Below are 19,872 nucleotides of genomic sequence, written 5' to 3'. Positions count from 1 at the left end.
CATATGTAAATTATATGCAGATGGTGTGTGGATATCTAAAAATAGGAAGAAGAGGTAAACTCTTCTAATAAAGGTCACTCTTTTCTAAAATTCATGAGATGGCAGCTTACGATGAGAGCGGAGAAAGAGGGGCTTCAGGAGAATCTGCAGGAAAATCACAGGTAGTCTACTGCTCTTCTCAATTCCTTGCAGCCATTTTAGGCATTTTATAAGCAAGAGAATTCGCCACAATTTCCCTAAGTAGGACTCATCCTCAAGATCCTATCCCCTTCTTGGGGTGACAGGAGGTTTTCGATTCCCACAGGCTGTTCTTGGGCTCAGTCTTTCTCTCCTACAAAGAATCTTTCTTTCACAGCCCACATTTCCGGAGCACTCACAAAGGTTGTCACTTTAGTGCAAAAACACTGGAAAAGTGTCTCTTACTTTATATGATTCCAACTTCAAAGAGCCCGTATCTCCAAAGAGAGAAATGTGAAAACTAACCACCTGCCCTCTGAGAATCAGACTAAAACTTTACCTTTTACTTATTATCCCCTTTAATAATAATATTAATAACATCCATACCTGTGGCACTTCAGTTTCCAAAAATCCTTTGTTACATTATGACCAGCTGGTACTCCTTCACATTTAATTTAAAAAAAACCAAAAAATCCTAGTAGAATGGTTTGAAAACAGAGAGATTTAAGCTCCAGCTTCCCCATGACAATTTCCAATCAGCCCAAACCTGAATATTTTGTTTGTCTGTTTCACTATAAAGCTTTCCCAGTCCTATGTCTGCCTGTCTTTGAGTCTCTGCAAGTGATGGTAGCTGATTCCTTGCTATACACAGCAAGCTCTGAATAAATAGTTTCTGGTCTCATTTGGGTGGCTTTCATTTATTTCCACAGAACAAATACCATTGTGGAGTCAGATTTATATAATCATTTACCGTAATAAATAATCTTTGTTAGTTGTTCAAAGTTAAAATCTTTGCAGAGCAAGCCCCTCTCTCTGGAGAAACGGGGCCCTGAGTGCCGGCACTTGGTAGAACCAGGCTGCTAGGTGTTTACTGAACACACTGCTGTAGCATTCTGGTGATCACAGTTCTCTGACGATAGTAAACTTACTGAAGGCTGTGCTCAACAGGGGGATTAATTTCTCATCTGCTTGACCACAGATTAATTTAGCTATACAGGTAATTAGACGGTGTGGGAACAAAGGGACTCCAATTCTGACTCTGCCATTCAGTGACATCAGGCACGTTACGTGATCTCTGGAGACTTTCTGAATGTGGGTTTTTGTGAGCAGTAAATAAGACAATAGGCAGATGTGCTAATTTGATCAGCAGTGGCTTATACTGCATTCAAACATAGTCAAACAGCAATCCCATAGATTTACAGATTTTTTTTTTTTTTTGGTTGTTTAATTTAAATAGGAACACGGTGATACTGATGTGGTGAGGAAGGTTGTGAGAAGCATGCTTCTCCGAGGTCACGGACATACTAAACAAAAAGGCTGGGCCTGGTACCCTGGTTTCCCCTAAAAGCAGAACATTTTTACCATATCATCTTGCCTTCTTGGTGATCTATTTTATGATAACTAATCAAATATGTCCTATTGGGAAGGACCTATTTTCTCCCTTTGCACCTTTTTGTTAATACCCTACAGACCAGTGTTATCCACGTTTTATTAAGGATTGTAATTAAAATGCACACCTACCACTGATATTAAACACATGCATGCACTCACACAAATGCTTCTCCTAGGTATACTGGAACAAGAAGCTTCTAATGCAATTAACTGAGTTACTAAAACAAAAATTATGAACTCTCTTTTAGCTCATAAAAACAAAATTCTAACTTAGAAGGCATTTGATATGAACAGGAGGGTAACCCTATCTAAATAATATCTGTAAGCTTGGGGTTTTATTATTTGTTCAGCATGCTCTTCCTCTGATAGCTGTATAGCCAGTGAAATAAATAAAACAAGGACCCTTTTTCTGCTTGTTCATCATCTAACATGAGTGTCCACTGGCTGATCAGATTTGAAACTTCTTGGATGCCTTCTCTAGTGCCTGGGAATAGCACAAAAAAATGACACTGCTACCACTGACCTCTCAAGGTATTCAGCCTCTAAATTTTACAGATTTCTGGATAGAAGGAAACAAGGAAAAAAATATAGAGATCCAAGAGGAGGTTAGAGGGACAAGATTAAAAGAGAAAGATAAATAAATAAACCTGTCTGGAAAACCTGCTTAAATGCTTAATCCATTATTTAAAAAGAATACTTATCTCTTTCCCTTACTGCAATTTCCATCTGCTTTAGAGGCCCCAGGAATTTGTGAGTTTGTTTTTTAAATAAGAAATTTAAATTCAAAAAACTATCAATTATTCATGTCAATAATACACTGGGTTAGCGTAAGTTATAGCCAAATCTCATTTTAACCTATAGCATCAATCAGACCCTCTATCCAAACTGTTACTGAAAGCCAAGAGACAAAGTCCCCAAATCCTGAAGAAGAACACACTAAAATTGACAAAGGGAAAAACAAAAAAGTCTTGAGGTTGCATTATCATAATTATGAGCCCTGGAATAATAGGTGCATTGTTTTATAAAGATGAATATTTACCATTGTCTATACTTATTCGGCTTTCATTAAAGAATAAACAGCCATTTAGACAACTCCCATGAATTTAGTTATTTTTGTTCTCAGAGGTATCCGAACATTTTCCCTTTTACTCTACCAAAGATACCAGGTTAAAGGACACACAAACCTGTGTCAACCAAGGGCCTAGTAGGAAACACTGGACTCTTTTATAATGGGTAACATAGAAGAATTTATTCAAGGGACTCATATAAAGAGGCAGGCAGAGTTTGAGGGAAACAACAAGGAATAGTGTAGTATTCTGGCCTAGAAATACTGGGAAACTTACATCTAAGGAGACTTGGGGAAGATGTGGTTACTGGCATCCGGAAGGGTCAACTCTTAGGAGGTCACCCTCAGGGCCAAAGGAGTTATAATCTTCAGGGATGCAACTAATCTCTGAAGATCACAGCAAGGAAGGAGCAGAGAATAAATACTCCGTCACTCTCCCGAATCCTGCTGAACTCCTACCTGAGTCTTCCTTGGCCAACCCCAATGAGAAGCCAGAGGGCTAGGGAGTCCATTAACGCACTCCCTGAAAGTCAGCTTTTTGGGGGGATAGAGCAGGGCAGAAGGTCAAAAATTAAAAAAAGTCCAGCACAAAGGCCCACTACATATCACATTGTTTAATAGGTCAGCTACTTCAATTGGGACACATTTTGCCCTTTCATCTGAACCAGTCAAGGTCAGTACTCTTGTAATTATTCTAAGAAAGATCAAATGGACATTTTATATCCAACACTAAACTGAAAATCAACTTTGCAGTATCCATTCTTGCCTTTCTATCTCTACCTTGGTAAATTTGACCCTAGCTACAATAGGAAAAGTTGTATGAAAGAAATGCAATGTTCACAGGTGTTGTGAGAACTAACAGGAGGGGTATTCAGTTCAGAGCAGGGAGGGTGAGAGAAGGCATCACCCCGAAAGTGACGGGCACTGGAGCCAGAAGAGGGATTCTCCAAGTGCAGACGGTGGAAAGATGAACAGCTGAGGCACAGTCAGAGAATTCCACAAGTCCTGTAGGGCCTTGTGGATGAGTGAAGTGGTAGGAGGAGCAGAACAGACTTGGTAATGAGGGAGGATTTGGGTCACGGAGAATCTTGTGTTTCTAACATATGTCAAGACATTAAAGGACTTTAATGTTATTATTTTGATTCAGAAATAATACTCAGGCAAGCAGGATGGGGGTGAGACCAGAGACAAGGAAACCATTTAGAAGATGCAGGTGAGACAACGAGAATAAACTAACAGAATGGCTAGTGTGGGTGCCTGGGGGGTCTGTGTGTAAGGCTTTTGAGAGCTATAAAAGAGGAAGAATTAAATGGCGAGAACTGTCGGGACTTGATGACTGGTGGTGCTGAGGCAAAGGGAGGGATGATTGGCTTCCGGTGCGAGAGAAGGCTTTTCCCACTATACTGCAACTTTTCATGTGGAGCCACTTCCCAGAACCTAGAAGATGATCAAAAATGTTACCTACTTCAGTGTATTGCTCGTGAACCTACCTGTGTGGAAATGAATTTCCTAAAATATTTGTTGCAGATTCTTTAATGAACATAAAATCTGTGGCTGTTACTGGGATCTGAATGTTTCTGTCCTTCCAAAATTCATGTGCTGAAACCTAACTCCCAATATGTTGGTATTAAGAGGTGAGGCTTTGAGTGGTGACTAGGTCACGGAGGTGGAGCCCTCAGGATTGGGATTAGTGCCCTTAGAAAGAGGCCTGGGGGAGCGAGTGTGCTCCTTCCACCATGTGAGGACACAGCAAGAAGGTACCATCTATGAGGAAAGAGCCCTCGCCAGACACCAAATCCGCTGGTGCCTTGATCTTGGACTTCCCAGCCTTCAGAACTATGAGCATTACATTTCTATTATTTATAAATTACTCAGTCTATGGTATTTTGTTATAGTAGCCTGAACTAAGAGAGCTGTATATGAAAAATGTCAGCTATTTTTCCCAATTGCCTCTTTTGTATACATTAAGCCTCTGGTAATGTACGTTTGTAGCCAACATTACACAAATTCATTTGCTAATCATTGACCAAGTAACTACTATGTAGTATACTGTAGATGTTATTTTGCAAAAGTATTAGAGAAAAAATTTCAAAAATATTTAAAAAAACAAATCAGCCTCTAATAACGACCCTAATTTTCTTTGGTAGGTTTGTCTGACCTACTAAGCTATAGGATAACTTTATCTTAACATATTTGGCTAAATCCTTGATGTGAAGAAAAAATGTGGTTTGTTCTCTAGTATTGAGTTAATATATTTCCCTTATAATCAGAAAAAACTGATTATATTCACTGGCTTTGCTTTGGAACACTATTTTATAACAACAGCCCTCATCTACAGGAACGGGGAGGAGAAGGCCACACATATTTTGGTTTCTGCCACATGGAAACATTCTTCAAACCAGAAATGATGTGTGAAAGGAGACTAAAGAACCAGCAGAAATGTGCTTCCATCCACGCTGGTTAAATCTTCCTCAAAACAGAGATAAGAAACAAAATAAAAAATCCATTCCTTTTAGAAAATGAGTCTTTAACCCAGGGGTTTGTTTATTTTGGAAAGGAATCAGATTCTGGGCCCATATACCACACGTTTGGCATATAATGCCGTGGTCTCATCCACTAACTGTTGCTATGACTTTTCAGCAGAGAGAACATTTAACAGGAAGTAACCTAGGGAAGGGATGATCTGACTCAGACATCAATAATTCATTTATCAGAAATAGGAGTAGTGATATTAAATGCCAGCAGACTGTTTCATTTGCAGGGAGGCATTTTCTATTTCAAGCCTAGAACAATGCAGTCAGCTTCATTTGGCAAGCTAATATGAATGGAGGCAAAGCTGAATTGAAGGACAGGTTTTTATGCTCTCCTCTAACAATGCTATTACTTTAGCATCAGTTATTTATGTCTGACATTCTACCATTTGGGAACTGGAAAAAGTGACAAGAAAGGGATTTTTATAACTTTTGTACTTCAGAGGTGATTGCCTTGATTCCAAAGCTTTGGCACTAGAAATGTAATCGTGTGAGTCTAAGAGAGATGATTTGCATGAAGTTTTAAGGGTACATTCCCGGAGTACTAAAACCTCTCCAAGAATTAGTTTCTTACTAAGTCATTTCTCATTTCAGCCTACTAGTAATCTATATTATTTCATCATTGTATCCTGCAAGCATTTAGCACAGAGCTGTTCCCAAAGCAGAGTCTCAAAGGATACTTTGTTGAGTGAATGAACAAACACAGCCAAGTATGAAATAATTTCAAACATGCTCTGAAGCCTACTGGTCGGATGGCACAATGAGGAGGCATTTGTATAACATATGCCTTAATTTTGTTATTCTGACAATGATTAGAAATTTTTCTCCTTCACTATCGTATATCAATTTCAAAGATTCATGCTCCACCAAGGGAGATGGGGAAATGAAATTCAAGAAAAGCAAACTCACCATGGACTGAATAAGTCACAGTTCCCAGCCCCCAAAGAAGCAAAAAGCCTATCTCAACCCCTAACCCTGGAAATAAACAGACTTCCAAAGTTTTAATTTAGATTTCAAATGTTAATACGCATATATATATTGAGATAATTAATTTTTTAACTGATTATTTTTCAAGAAGTAGACATATGAATAGAACACATAATTACAATAACAACTATAATTATCTAGTATCTATTATGTAGTCATCTTGGTGTTTTACACATTTTATTGCTAATCCTTAGAGGTAAATATTATTATGCCCATTTTAGAGAATTAAAAAAAATTACTAAAGCTCAGAGTAGTTAGACCCAAAGACCATAAAGCTAATCAAGTACAGCCAGGGCTAAAAGTCAGCTCTGCTATACTATAAACCCATTCATTTTCTAATGCTCAGTGACCTCTGTCCAAACAGAGTTACCTATCTGTGGATCCATCCTTCAAGACGTATCCAGCCATCCTATCTACCACTATGGTCTAATAAGCAGAGAGAATATTTTAATCCTAAATGTTTGAATACATGCTCTTAGTCAGCCAAGAAAAAAAAAAATCAGGCAGAACTATTGAGAAGCACTAAAGGTACATCTATAACCCAGGGCACTTCTGACTTCCATAAAACAGAAGTAGGAGTGCTGGGGTTGTACCTAGGAAAATGCCATAGTTCACTGTCAAGACTACAAACCTAAGCACACATCTGGAAAGGAACAATGTCTGCGTCCTCCAACAATCAAACCCCCACTGCACTCAATGAACCATGTGCAGTGCTTAGAATGGGTCAAAACAGGACACACTAGAATACCCCAGAGAGAGCATGACCACAGTGATTCTTCTTGAACAAAGGTCTTGGGAAACCGCCAAGTTTAAAAGGAATCCTCACAAAGAATTCAGTTTTAAAAGGGTAGTCTATAAATAGCATCAAAGCCAATACTCAAATAATTGTCCACATAGACATTATAATCTAGACAGCAACAACCAGGTCTCAAAGAAAACTACCCAGTTTAACTTAGGTTCTTTTCTCTTTGTGTTTGGAAGTTGTGGGAAATTCTATCTATAGCAATTTGTTTATTAATCCTTTCACCACTGAATCTGACCAATTTACTTGGTTGCTGATATCAACAAACAGCATATTTCTATAGCTACTTTGTTAAGTCTTCTTTGTAGATGGTAAAATGAAAACATACACGTACAGTCACAATTTTCTAGGTCATATGGTTTTATCTAAAACTTACTGACTTACTTAATCCAATAATACTAGCTGAGAAATTTTTCCCTAAAGAGAAAAGCAGCCTGGAAATAGCACATAATAAGCGTGCTAAACAGTTCTTCTTTGCAACTTCTGTGATCCCAACCTAAAACATGTAAATAAAATGTCAAATGAAAGTAACTAAATCACAGCATTGTGCCTGGGAGCTTCGCAGTACAAGGCAAAAATGTTAAGTAATGTGATGCAGAGATTGGAAATATCTACTAATCTTTTAAGGAATCTGGGTGATTGTAAGCAAGAAAAATCATTCCCCCATTCCCACTTACTTGCTGAGGATTGTTAAAATATTCTATGTTACCAAATGGATGTGCGTTTTCATTTGTGTTCACTAAAACTACAGCACCATACTAACTGGAAAGTGTAATTGTGGTTAAATGGGTTTCTGCGCCTCCTGATTTGGGGCAGGGAGCTGCTGGGGGGACAAGAAAGGTAATGTGTTCTGCAAGTGCAATAATTTTTCTAGGTATTTCAGGTACAGTAGTGGAAAATACAATCACTACAGAGTAGAGAAGAGCAAAGAAGTAATAAAATAAGAAAACCCCTGGCAGTATTCAATGTAGTATTCAATCAGATTTGTGGAATTTAACAGAATAAAATCACTCTTTTAGGAGGTGCTTTGTTTTGCCTCCCCCTGTAGCATCCCCATCCCTAAATGAATGGGCCACAGACCAACTGTCACATGAAGGGCCCTATCCTCCACTTTCATCAGCAAGACCTGAAAATGTGAAGCTTTTCCCCAGGCTTTCCCTGCAACTATTCTCACTATGTGGACCACCCCCTTTTCTTACTCAGAAGCTTCAGTAGAAAGACACTTGTTTATCTTGGAGCACATTAGGGATCACTTGTTACCAAGGATTTTGAAGAAAATACTTCCCTCAGCATGAGCAGAAAACAAAGCTCTTTGCCAGCCACACGCCAGCCACCCCTCACTTGGGCCTTACTTGTTCTCGTTGCTTGCATCATAACGAGGCATTGGGTCCAAGTCATTCCCATTCACGTCGCAACTCGCTAGAGCATCCTATGGTCACAGAGGAGAGACCAAGAGAAAGGAAACGGGCATTCATTAATTAGCCATTGACCCACAGGCTCATGCATTTTTAAACACATTTCTGCAAGAAAGTAATTAGGTTAACTAGTACGCTCATGGTTCGGTGGTGTCAGGATGCCTTAGGGAGGGACCGCTTGTTGGGTAATAATTAGTGCTGTATTTTCCCCCTTAAGGTGAAGAAGTACTCTATGCAGTGCTTGGTCCATTCTTGCCTGCACTTTTTCTGCTCACACTTAGAATGACCCAGTTCATGAAATGATTTCTTGAATCTGCAACTTCCTTATCATAATATAAATATTTTAGAAGACAAAAATCATTCCTATATCACTGGCAAGACAATTAAAAATCAATATTAGATATTCATTTTGTGAGGCATCTCAGGACCTCTATTAGACAACAGAGGTCTTGCCTGGTTTCAGATATTATATCTACTATAAAAGAGTCTAGAATTCAGATGTTGTATTAATACCCAATGCCTTTGGGATTGGGACCAACCAAAATGATGAACAAGGTTTTCCTATGCTAAGGTTTCAAAATGAGGACACTATCCCCAAAAACAAAGTTGGATTTGCTTGTTTGCTTTTTAAAATGATTGTGAAAAATCTCTAAGTTACTAAAAAGAATGTACTGGGTTGTTGCCATCATTCAAATTTATGTCATCGTAGGCAGTCTAATTTAGGGTGCTTTGAATTTTCTTAGGCTTTATGATTATTCCTAATTTCAATGTTAGTGAAAATAAACGCTATCTTGGTTTTCTGTCTTTATCAAAGGTTCTTGTTTCTGAAAATAATTTTTAGTACATAGAGCCTGAAATGTTTGGGAGAATTAAGCAAAATATACATCACGCATAAAGGTGGGAAGTTCCTGCTTACTGCAGCCCTTCTTAGTGGCCATCAAAGCACGAAGGCTTCGGATAGTATCCAATGTAGCTTACTAATTTTCCTTGTAAGGAAATAGAGATCCCAAACAGGTTAATTTCTAACCTGCTTTGGCACAAAAGAAACCAAGACTGGGACCCAGGCCTTCTAATACCTCACCCAGTGAACCTGTTCTTCTCCCCGCGGGCTCCAACATAAGAAGAACTGAGGGTGCCAGTATTGCTACTTGCACAGGTAATTCTGCAGCATTCTTTTCAAGGGGGAGAAAATCATAAAGGAAAAGACTGCAATCACAATTACACAAAAGCTATTTGTACCTAATCAAATACACTCGCATGCAGTGGCAAGCAGTAGCACACACTAAGAAAAACTCTCTGCATGTGACAAGAAAGACATCTCTGCTGGGGGATAGGCACCCATAGTTTCTGTTTTTATGTCTGAACCCGGATAACTCACTTCAGTCTTCAGTTTCTTCTCCTACCAAAGAAGACTAAACTGGAGTTCCTTTTTAGCTTTAAAACTCTGCGCTGTGAAGAGACAAGTTTATCTGAGTGCACTTCGACACAGCCACTCAACTGTTTCGCTCATGTGAAAACAAAATGAATTTGTGGTTCCTCCTTCAGAAAGGGAATTGACTGATACCCGCAGACGACTGTGAAGCTGATCATTACTGTCCTTTAAAAAAAAGGAGAGGCCGAGAGAGAAAGAGACGAGCAGAATAACTTGAGAGAAGTTCTAAGTACGTTTCTCTCCATAAAAGAAATAAAAGAGTGCTGCCGGCTGGTTGGACGAATTGTTGAGAAAAGCAGATGTTGTTGGTAGCAGATGGTGTCGGTGGTGGGGTTTCTGCTACCTTACTGCTTTCTTTTTGTAGGTCAGAACATCAAAGGCACTCGAAAGTTGAAAGTGTTATCTCATGCTTCCTGTATTCTAAGAGCTCATCTTTTATAAGAAAGGAGAAAAACACAGAGCCTATTGCATGTTGCTGCATTTTTTCAGTAGCTATTCAACCTCTTGATAATCCTAACATGAGTTTCTCTGCTTCCCGGGAGGAAGGACATTCCGATCACAGCAAACACTCACGTAGTTTTGCATCAGATCCGGATGGGTTCTCTCGATGCCATCGTCCAGGATGGTGACCACAATGTTCTTTCCCGTGTAGCCTCTCTTCCAGGCTCCTTCGATATTCATGTCTGATTGGCAGGGATGCGTATTGTCACTGCAGTGCTGAAGGAGGAAGAGGATGTTGCAAGATTACTAAATAGGGAGGAGATGGGAGAATTACCTACTTCTTAAAATAAGGCACTAAGTCAATAGCAAGTTGGTGGATTGCCTGGTAAAGCAGTAGCATGGATCTCCACCATGATAATAGGAAGGAAACATGTAAAAAAGCAAGTGAAACAGAAATCTCTGCCACCAGTTCTCATACATATACATCCCTTGGAAAGGCATAAAATAAAGTATACCACAAACAAGAAAAAATAACACGTCTACAAACTCTTCCACTAAATTAACAATGGCTATTGTACCATAACTTATGGGCACTAGACAGACTCACTCTGCACTACTTTGAGAAGGGAAAGAATCATAGTGCAAAGTCCAGAAAGGTGCCCCACACAGGAAAATGTATGTGAAGGCTTCAAAGGGCTGGCTGTAAAACATGGAATTCTAGCTCATTATGTGTAGTAATTTCATTCCTCAATGGCTACAACATACAAACATACTGAAAAATGAATTAAGCCAGCAGCTTTTCCTGATATAATTTACTAGCACTTGTCCAACCCACACAACTGTTCCTTTAAAGTCTACCTCTTTGAAATATCTCTGAGTGATGGTGTTTTCTAGGTTCTTAAGACTCCTTAGAGCAGTGGTCCCCAACCTTTTTGGCACCAGGGACCAGTTTCATGCAAGAAATTTTTCCATGGATGGGGACACGGGGGGATAGTTTCAGGATGATCCAAGGGTATTACATTTATTGTGCAGTCAAACCTCTCTAACCTCCCTGCTAATGATAATCTGTATTTGCAGCCGTTCCCCAGCACTAGCATCACCACCTCAGCTCCACCTCAGATCATCAGGCATTTGATTCTCAAAAGAAGCATGAATCCTAGATTCCTGGCGTGTGCAGTTTATCGTAGGGTTTGCACTCCTATGAGAATCTAATGCTGTCATTGATCTGACAGGAGCCGGAGCTTATGCAGTGATGCGAGCAATGGGGAGTGGTTGTAAATACAGATGAAGCTTCGTTTCCTGTCCCCCGCTGCTCACCTCCTGCTGTGCAGCCCGGTTCCTAACAGGCCACTGACTGGTACTGGTCTGTCACCTGGTGTTTAGGGAATGAAGCATTAGAGAAACAAAGCAAAAGAGATGTGCTGCTACATAATACTGCAGAAACACAAGCCACCCCAGGTCTGTCCCCTTTCACTACTTTCTTCCTGCTTTGTAATGTAGTTCAGCATTTCAGGAGTAGAAGAGAATGCCAAGCTTTATATGCTGTAAGCATAATGGAGATCCCACTCCACTGATTCATTAACACACATTTTACTGAGTGCCTACTACATGCTGAAGTATGGCAGTAAACAAGGTAGATGAGGTCCCTGTCTTAATGGGGAGGCATAGCAAATAAAGAAACAAATAAGACCTATCAAAATGGTCCTTGTGTTTTAAAGAAGTTGAAGAGGGTGATATGGTGCATGCTGGGGGCTCTGAGTACACTACTTCAGGGGATTGGTCAGAAGAAAGACTCCAGTCTCTGAAAAAGCGAAATGTGAGCTGAGACATGACTGAGTAGAAAAAGCTGGTCTGCCCACGAGCCTAGGAACAAGTGTCCCAGTAGGTGACAAAGCAAATGCAAAGACTGTAAGGTGGAAAAGAGCTTACCATGTCAGAGAAAGAGAAAGAAGATGGGTATTACTAAACCTTAGCGAACGAGGGACAGAATGGCACAAAAGGCATCAAATTAGAAGAGGAGGCAAGGTCAGATCATTCAGGGCTTTGTGGGCCACGACTCGGATGGTATTCCAGGCACAATCTAAACAGAAGCTCCCTTCTTTCCAAACCTGATATCTCAAAATTAGATGCGAACTAGTGACAGATATCTCCAATGCCCTCGAGATCAATTTCTTAACTAATTTATGCCCCCAATGAGATTGCCTTTTGTTAAATGTTATAATTACATTTGAGTAGTTTCAAGGATTCATTCTAAGAAAGGGTAAACCCATGTTTTCATAATAGACAATGTCAATTTCATAAAGAATAGGGGCTTATACATTTTTATGAACATTTGCATCTTTTTCCTACCTTCCTGACTTCTTCGTGGTACCTGAGGCCCGGCACACATTCTCTGCTGATCCAAATCCACTCTCCCTCCTTCCTCCAGTTTTCAGGGTGCAGCATGGGACCTTCTCCCACATGGCCTTTTTCAGCCCATTCATCCTTTTCCCCTTTCCCTGAACTCAGAAACACACACACACACACACACACACACACACACACACACACACACACACACACTGTCCTACATAATCCAACCCCTATTTATTGAATTCTGCTGGGCTGTTGACTGTTGAATCTTGGGTGTGAGTTTTGTCCCCCGATCATAAGCCCCATGAATTAAACTAAATCTAACCTAGGATTTCAGAAATAATGGCCATAAATAAAGGCATATCCTCCACTTTATTTCCATAATGCTTACTGCTCTGACTTCTTCAGCAATAACTCAGGCCAGCTAATGCTTGGTTAACGGAGATGATAATGCAAGAAATAGATTTCCGAAACACCTACGTTTTTCACAGGTCTCATTCTGGCCAAGAGTATGGGCCTCTCCTCACCAAATATTTTAATTTAACACAAAGCAACCATGACAGGTTTTTATTTCATTTTCTTTTCAAAACCTGCTGTGGCCACCTGCGGTATCGATTGTGACATGAAGTAATGTTAATGTGGCCAAGAGGTGGGCCGGAGGAAGGAAACGCACAGGAAATGGGTAACCACAAATGGGATAACCGTCCTGGAGAAGCGGGATGCTGCCTGAAATTGTAATTATGAAAATTGAAGAAAACCAGCTGTCTATGGAAAACATGTGTGTTAACAGTGAAGCAATTAGGTTTCTTTCTTCCACCTCTGCTTTTGTCGAATCTGACTTTGCCATTAAATATTCTTGTACCACCTTTTTCTTTTTTCTTTGTATCTGCGACCATGGTAGGTGGTGAAGGAGAGGAAATATTCAATTGATGTTTTCATTTGGATATTCTAATGTATCAAGTAGTCAAAATGTCAAAGGCAAAATAATCATTGTAATCATCATCATCATCGTCAAAGCCTGGTGTGTTCCTTGCAAATGAGTGATAAGGTCAGAGGGCACTTAATCAGAACCCTAAATGCTGAATGAGAGCCTTAGATTTTTTAAATACACTTTAAGTGGTCTAGACTTCCAAAAGCGTTTCTAATGTGGTTGTTTCCTATACCCAAGGTATCCAGAGAGCAAAAACTATGGAAAATACTGATGGCACTCAACACTGACCAAGGATGCAAATGAGTTCACCATTTCCTTAACTGTCTGATTGAAATGATCTTTAAACTAGGCTTTCTTTACTTTCCAGGAATCTATGCTACAGTAGCACCCAAAGGCAAAGGGAACAGGTAGTAGCCATGACTCCCTCATACGTGGTCAACCATGGTGAAAAGCTCTCTTCCAGAGCCGGAACTAAAGACAAGTGTCTGGAATTATGTTACCATTTGTGCAGCACATAGTCTGGTGTTCACAAAAGGGGCCAGTCAGAAATTTCCAGCATATTTGAAGCTGTTGAAAACTACACATGTGCACAGTATATGCAAGATAAATATTTATAGTAAGTGGATGTACCTTCAGTTCTGCGTGATGCACTTTATTTCAATGATATTCTACACACAGATGATTAAGTATTTAAAAACAACACTGGACACACAAACCAGAAAATAGCCTGGAGAAACGATGGTTGCCACCAAGGTCTCCATTTTCTTATCCATAAAAGCTTTTATTCTCTTTAGGAATGAAAGTTTAAAGAAATTGTTCTGTGAGTTTAAGTAATGGCGTTTTCCATACCAGGGTTATGAGCTATTCGGCTTATAAACCATTCTGGGTGTGTCCACTTCTTTTTGTTTTCGTAAACACAGTGCTTGCTCAATGAAAGAGCAGTTTACATCCAAAATAAACACCTTTGTTAAGTTCTCACTATCATTTTCTTCAGACTACAGGGGTTGGAGTGTGTGTGGGGGGGGTTCCGTGTCATTCTTTTTAAACTTCCCTAAGTTCTGAGGGTCTCCAATGAACTGCCATTTTACACACTGTTGATAATCACTTAACACGGAAACTACCTGTTGTTCATAATTATTGATACAGTGGCTTGAAAGACTGTATTTCTGACTCTACGATGTTAAGAAAATAGAATTAAATACACAAAAATTAGTTTTAGAGGCAAAGAAACACATCTAGTCAACTAAAGTGTACATATACTTGAAATTCTTCATAAAATTTGGAGTTCAGGAGTTGTCAGAAATTGAAAAAAAATAGAACTGATATTCCCTTAAGTAAAAATATTACTAACTAGGTCCTTACCATGGCCAAACATTATACTAAACACTTTATGTGAACTGGCATCATTTAAGACTCAGAACAAGCATTTTTGAGAAGTACTGTTATCATTTGCTTTTAACAGATAAAGAAAAGGAGGCTTAATCAGCCTCAGTAACCTTCCAGAGTTCAAATAGCTGGTCAATAGCAGAACTAGAATTCAAATCCAAGCACTCTGACAGCTGAGCATAGGGCTATGAAACTCTGGTGTTAAAAACTAAAACAGAAAGTGCTTAGTGCAGGGCCAAGCACAAGCAAATTCAGATAAGGGCAGATAAGGGGTAGATAAGAGTGGATGTGGGAGAACAGTTCCAGTAAAGAAACTCAAGTAACAGAAATCACAGCGGCCTTGGAACTATGATCAGTGTATTCAAGAGGTAAAGTGGAATACAGCTGTCTAAGACCTTCTAATTTTTCCTTATTCCATTGAACATTTTCAATAACAGGGAGCTCACGTCTTTATGAAATAGCCAATGATGTACTAGTAAATCAGTTCTTTAAAAAAATAGACCTTATTTGTAGGGTTTACCAAATTCTGTGATGTAAATACTCACATTATGGTCAATTTTAAACTACCACAATCACAAAATTCCTGACCGTTTAATGATAAGCTTTCATTAGCTCTGAGAAGGCAGACCCAGCCCACCATTGGAAACAGCCTACCATTGATAATCGTGCTCCGTTTCTGAGGAAGTCACGGGAGCCAATGGGTCTGACATCTGCTTCTCAGTACTTGGAAACTACCCTAGGCTTCGTTCTCCCCTTTGCAGTTTAGGACAGTAGTAGTTTCATTCCCTCTTGCATTTATTTAGTGAAGACTTTCTTTAACCTCTCTTTCTCAATGCTCAAGTCTAGGGGGAAAAACCCTAGACTTTGGACCTTTGTGAGGAAGTCCATAAGCTGATTTTTGGACTCTTCTTGGGGTACATGTAGTACAGATTCTGTGCCTCCAAAATGGAAGGTACCTTTATAGATTCTTGAAAATCTAAATTAAGCTACGTTAAGTCCTAAGATGTTTACTGCCATATTTATGGGCCAATTTGATGGACTTCAAATTCTTGGTTATCATATACACACACAAAAAACGCCCCTGGCCAAAACAGATCGACTTTCCAATTTTTCAGAGGATGATTATTCAATCTGTGAATTATCCAGAAATTCCACAGAAGCCCAATAAGTTTCAACAATACCAATCTCAGTATCGCAGCTAAGGATGCGACCAAAGAGGAATGAGGCAGAAGAGAGTTTGAATTCCACCTCCACTACTTTCCAGATGTATGATTTTCTCAAGTCGCCCAAAGTCTTAAAGCCTTATCTGCAGTTTGAACACAGAGAACTGCTATAAAGATTAAGGAAAATAAAGTAGGTAACAACTGGCTACTGTTATAATCATGTTGTTGTTGAGGACAGCACATTGATGGGAAGCATCAGTGTTCCTAATAGTTTAGGGGAGAATACTTTAGTTTTAAAATGAAAAAGAAGACAGATTATTTTAAAATAATGAGATAACAGTTTTCTTCATTGTCTGGAGAGATGGGTCCTCAGGCAAACTTGAAAGGGCAATTGATTGTGTGTAAGGATAGCTGGGATGACCTGAATATTTTACATTTGTGGTCTTGGGCCTGGGCTTGGGGAGAAGACTAGGGGGATGAGCTGTATAGGGAGAAAAAGAAAACAGTGTCCTACTGGATTTTGGTACATTGTCAAACATTTTGCTCTCCTACTAATCATCCCATTTTATATCACGCATTTATGCCAGTATTCCAACTCTGCTAGAACCATGGTTTCCATTTACCATAATTTAGTTCTGACATAAGATTATTTCTCAGCTACGACTTTTAAGGGTGTCCCACAAAATGCCAAGGAAACATCAGAAAATAGTAGATGGAAGAAGGTGTGGTGTACAAGGTATGCCTATATGGAGGAAAAACAGAGCGAATCCAGTTCCAAAACTCTACTCATAGTGGAGGACCAGGAAATTGAATCAGGGCAGGCAAGGATAACTGGGTGGTCTTTAGCCTTAGTTAAGTGTACGACATTCCTCATTGGCACATTTTGTGATCCTCTTTGAATCTTTCAAAACCTGACCCATCATGAATTTGAAACTTTCAGTGTTAATACTTAACAAAACAAAAACTAATAACCCAATGAACACATCTTCTGTCTCCTTTAAGGAATCTTTACATTTCTCATATTTAGTGCTTGGAGAACTGGTTTCAGCTACATTACCTGGCCTTGGTGCTAACAGGTAACCAGCATCTCTAAAACTTAGTGGGCATTTCTGTGGCACTAAGAACAAGCTTACATTTTATATGCACAGCCCTCTGCACCTGCCAGGACTCACAGCAATCGCAAACACTTCAGGTCCAAAAACTGAGTCAGGTTTCAGAAATCTAGGTCTGAAACCACTGCCTCCATCTCTATTGTCATTTCCCCTTCTCACTTAGCACATTGCAGTCACTACACTGGCCATGGCACTGTCCCTTTTGTCAAGTCCTTGATATCTAGTCCGTGCGACAGGCAGACAAGCAATTATGAAAACACACGTTAGGTGTTACCACAGGGGTTGCCACGGTACTGTGGGAATATGGAACCCACCCGGAGGGAAGCATGGGAAGACTGAAAGCACTTCCTAGAGAAAATAACATTTTAACCGAGTCCCTACATATGAACTGACTATAGCCAAAGGGCAAGTGGGGATGAAGAGGATGTGTTTGTTCCATGTCTGTGAAGGTACAGAAGAACCAGAGACTGGAGTGTTACAGGAACTAACAAGAATTCAGTACAGCTGCAGGATAACAGGTTGGGAGAGGTGAGGTGGAGATGAGAAAAATGGGAAGAGATAAGGCGGAAGAGGTGAGCAGGAGGTGGTTTGTTGCACAGCACAAGCTTATTCTTCTAACATACAAGGTCATCAGCCTGGGGGAAGTCAGCCAAACCAGGAAGGCAGGAGAAAAATCAGCGCATCAAGCTGAAGCAGCTTGCCCAGCAGAGAAGAGAGCTGGCTGTAAAACTGGGAAAGGAGAAGGCAGAGGGAACACCTAAAAGTGTCAAAAACATGATTCTAAGCAAATGCTAAGATCCCTGGACATTCAGTCAAACATCCCTGTCACAGGAAAGTCAGTGTTTTTCTGCTCACCCACCCAACACTCTTCATGTCAGTAATCTCTGGTTATATATGTGTTTTACCTTCCCAGTGAAATTACAAGCCATTTGTGGTATGGAACTTGCATTATTATTATTATTATTGTATCTTTATCATCTTTAGTTTATAATAACAAAAATTTGTGAGTTGATACTTATTTAGAGGGTGTGATGGTTAATTCTATGTGTCAGCTTGACTGGGTTAAGGGACGCCCAGAGGGCTGGTAAATGTTATCTTAAGGTATGTCTATGAGGATGTTTCCCAAAGAAGTGAGCATTTGAATAGATAGACCCAGTTAAAGCGGACAGCTATCAATAACATGGGTGGGCATCACCCCATCTGTTGAGGGCCTGAACAGAACAAGAAGTTAGGGGAAGGGTGAAATTGCTATCTGCTTGAGAGCTGGGATTTCTGTCTTCTCTTGCCCTTAGACATTGGTGCTACAGGTCCTCAGGCCTTTAGACTCAGACTGGGATTTACACCATTGGGTCCCCTGGTTCTTAGGTCTTTGGGGCTTGTACTAGAACCACACTACCGGCTTTCCTGGGCTTCCAGCTTGCAGACAGCAGATCACGGGACTTCTCAGCCTCCCCAATCACGTGAGCTAATCCCTCATGATAAATCTTTTTCCAAATGTACCTCTCTCTCTATATATATATCCTATTGGTTCTGTTTCTCTGGTGAACCCTAATGAATAAATACAGAGAGAATATTAAGAGAGAAGACAGGGCCGGGAGCTGTGGCTCAGGCCTGTAATCCTAGTTCTCTGGGAGGCCGAGGAGGGCGGATCGTTTGAGCTCAGGAGTTCGAGACCAGCCTGAGCAAGAGCAAGACCCCGTCTCTGCTAAAAAATAGAAAGAAATTAGCCGAACAACTAAAAATATATAGAAAAAGTTAGCTGAGCATGGTGGCGCATGCCTGTAGTCCCAGCTACTCGGGAGGCTGAGGCAGGAGGATCACTTGAGCCCAGGAGTTTGAGGTTGCTGTGAGCTAGGCTGACACCACGGCACTCTAGCCCGGGCAATAGAGTGAGACTCTGTCTCAAAAAAAAAAAGAGAGAGAGAGAAGGCAGAAGTAAATTCTAAAATAAAATGTAGAAGAGGATAATTCATATAGTCAAGACATATAATACAGGTAATTAAAAAAGATATACATAGGATCTAGAAATATTCATCTTCTGCACATGGACTCACAATAGGGCATCTGATTATTTGACTTTGTCAATGAAAAGGTCCAAGAAGGAACGTAGGAAATGTGCAGGGACTGAAGCCTTCATAGGTAATTATTAATATATGGGAAGAGAAGACGCTTGTTTGGGGTTGCTGATTATCCTTATGTGCCATTTACAATGTCCCGTCCTCCTGGCAGAAGAAGTCAGGAGGGATGTAACATAGTGACAGGTGAGTGACTATCTCCTCACAGACCTGGCAGGAAATTTTTCCTGTCGGGAGGAGCTCAGGGGTGCAGAAGTCACATGAAGAAAGTGAACATGTAAAGTGAACATGTCTCAACTCGTCTCTGGTTTTTGGTATATGGCTCAATTTGAATATTGTCTGGCCTTTGAGGTCATTCAGCAATTCTTCCACAAGTTAAGGGAAAACTTGGTTTTGCCAAATGACTTTCTTCCTGGTTGACTATGAATCAAAACCCACATATTTCTTAATATATTACTTTCTCCCCCAAATTGTGCCATTAGTAAATTAGTAAATTGTGTTTGCTTAGGGTTGATTTCAATTAAAATGTTTTCTTTAAGTGCCTATAAGCCAAGAAACTATTTCTAGGCTGGAGGTCATAAAAATGAATTTTAGAAGCTACTGAGCTGCA

At 40.0% G+C, this 19,872-nt stretch overlaps 1 protein-coding gene across 3 annotated transcripts in view; it reads right to left on the bottom strand.

The window, feature by feature from the left end:
- Positions 1–19,872, bottom strand: part of PCSK5 (proprotein convertase subtilisin/kexin type 5) — a 409,990-nt gene that overhangs the window by 282,342 nt on the left and 107,776 nt on the right. For all 3 annotated transcript variants that reach the window (XM_045562588.1, XM_045562586.1, XM_045562587.1), the window contains exons 4-5: positions 10,376–10,519; positions 8,308–8,384 (exon numbers count right to left, since the gene is read on the bottom strand). In XM_045562588.1, coding sequence (XP_045418544.1) covers positions 8,308–8,384; positions 10,376–10,519 — 221 coding nt within the window. The remainder of the gene's footprint in view (positions 1–8,307; positions 8,385–10,375; positions 10,520–19,872) is intronic.

The sequence above is a fragment of the Lemur catta genome, chromosome 10, assembly GCF_020740605.2.
Source record: "Lemur catta isolate mLemCat1 chromosome 10, mLemCat1.pri, whole genome shotgun sequence".
Classification (NCBI taxonomy): domain Eukaryota; kingdom Metazoa; phylum Chordata; class Mammalia; order Primates; family Lemuridae; genus Lemur; species Lemur catta.
This window is presented reverse-complemented; position numbering and strand designations above follow the sequence as displayed.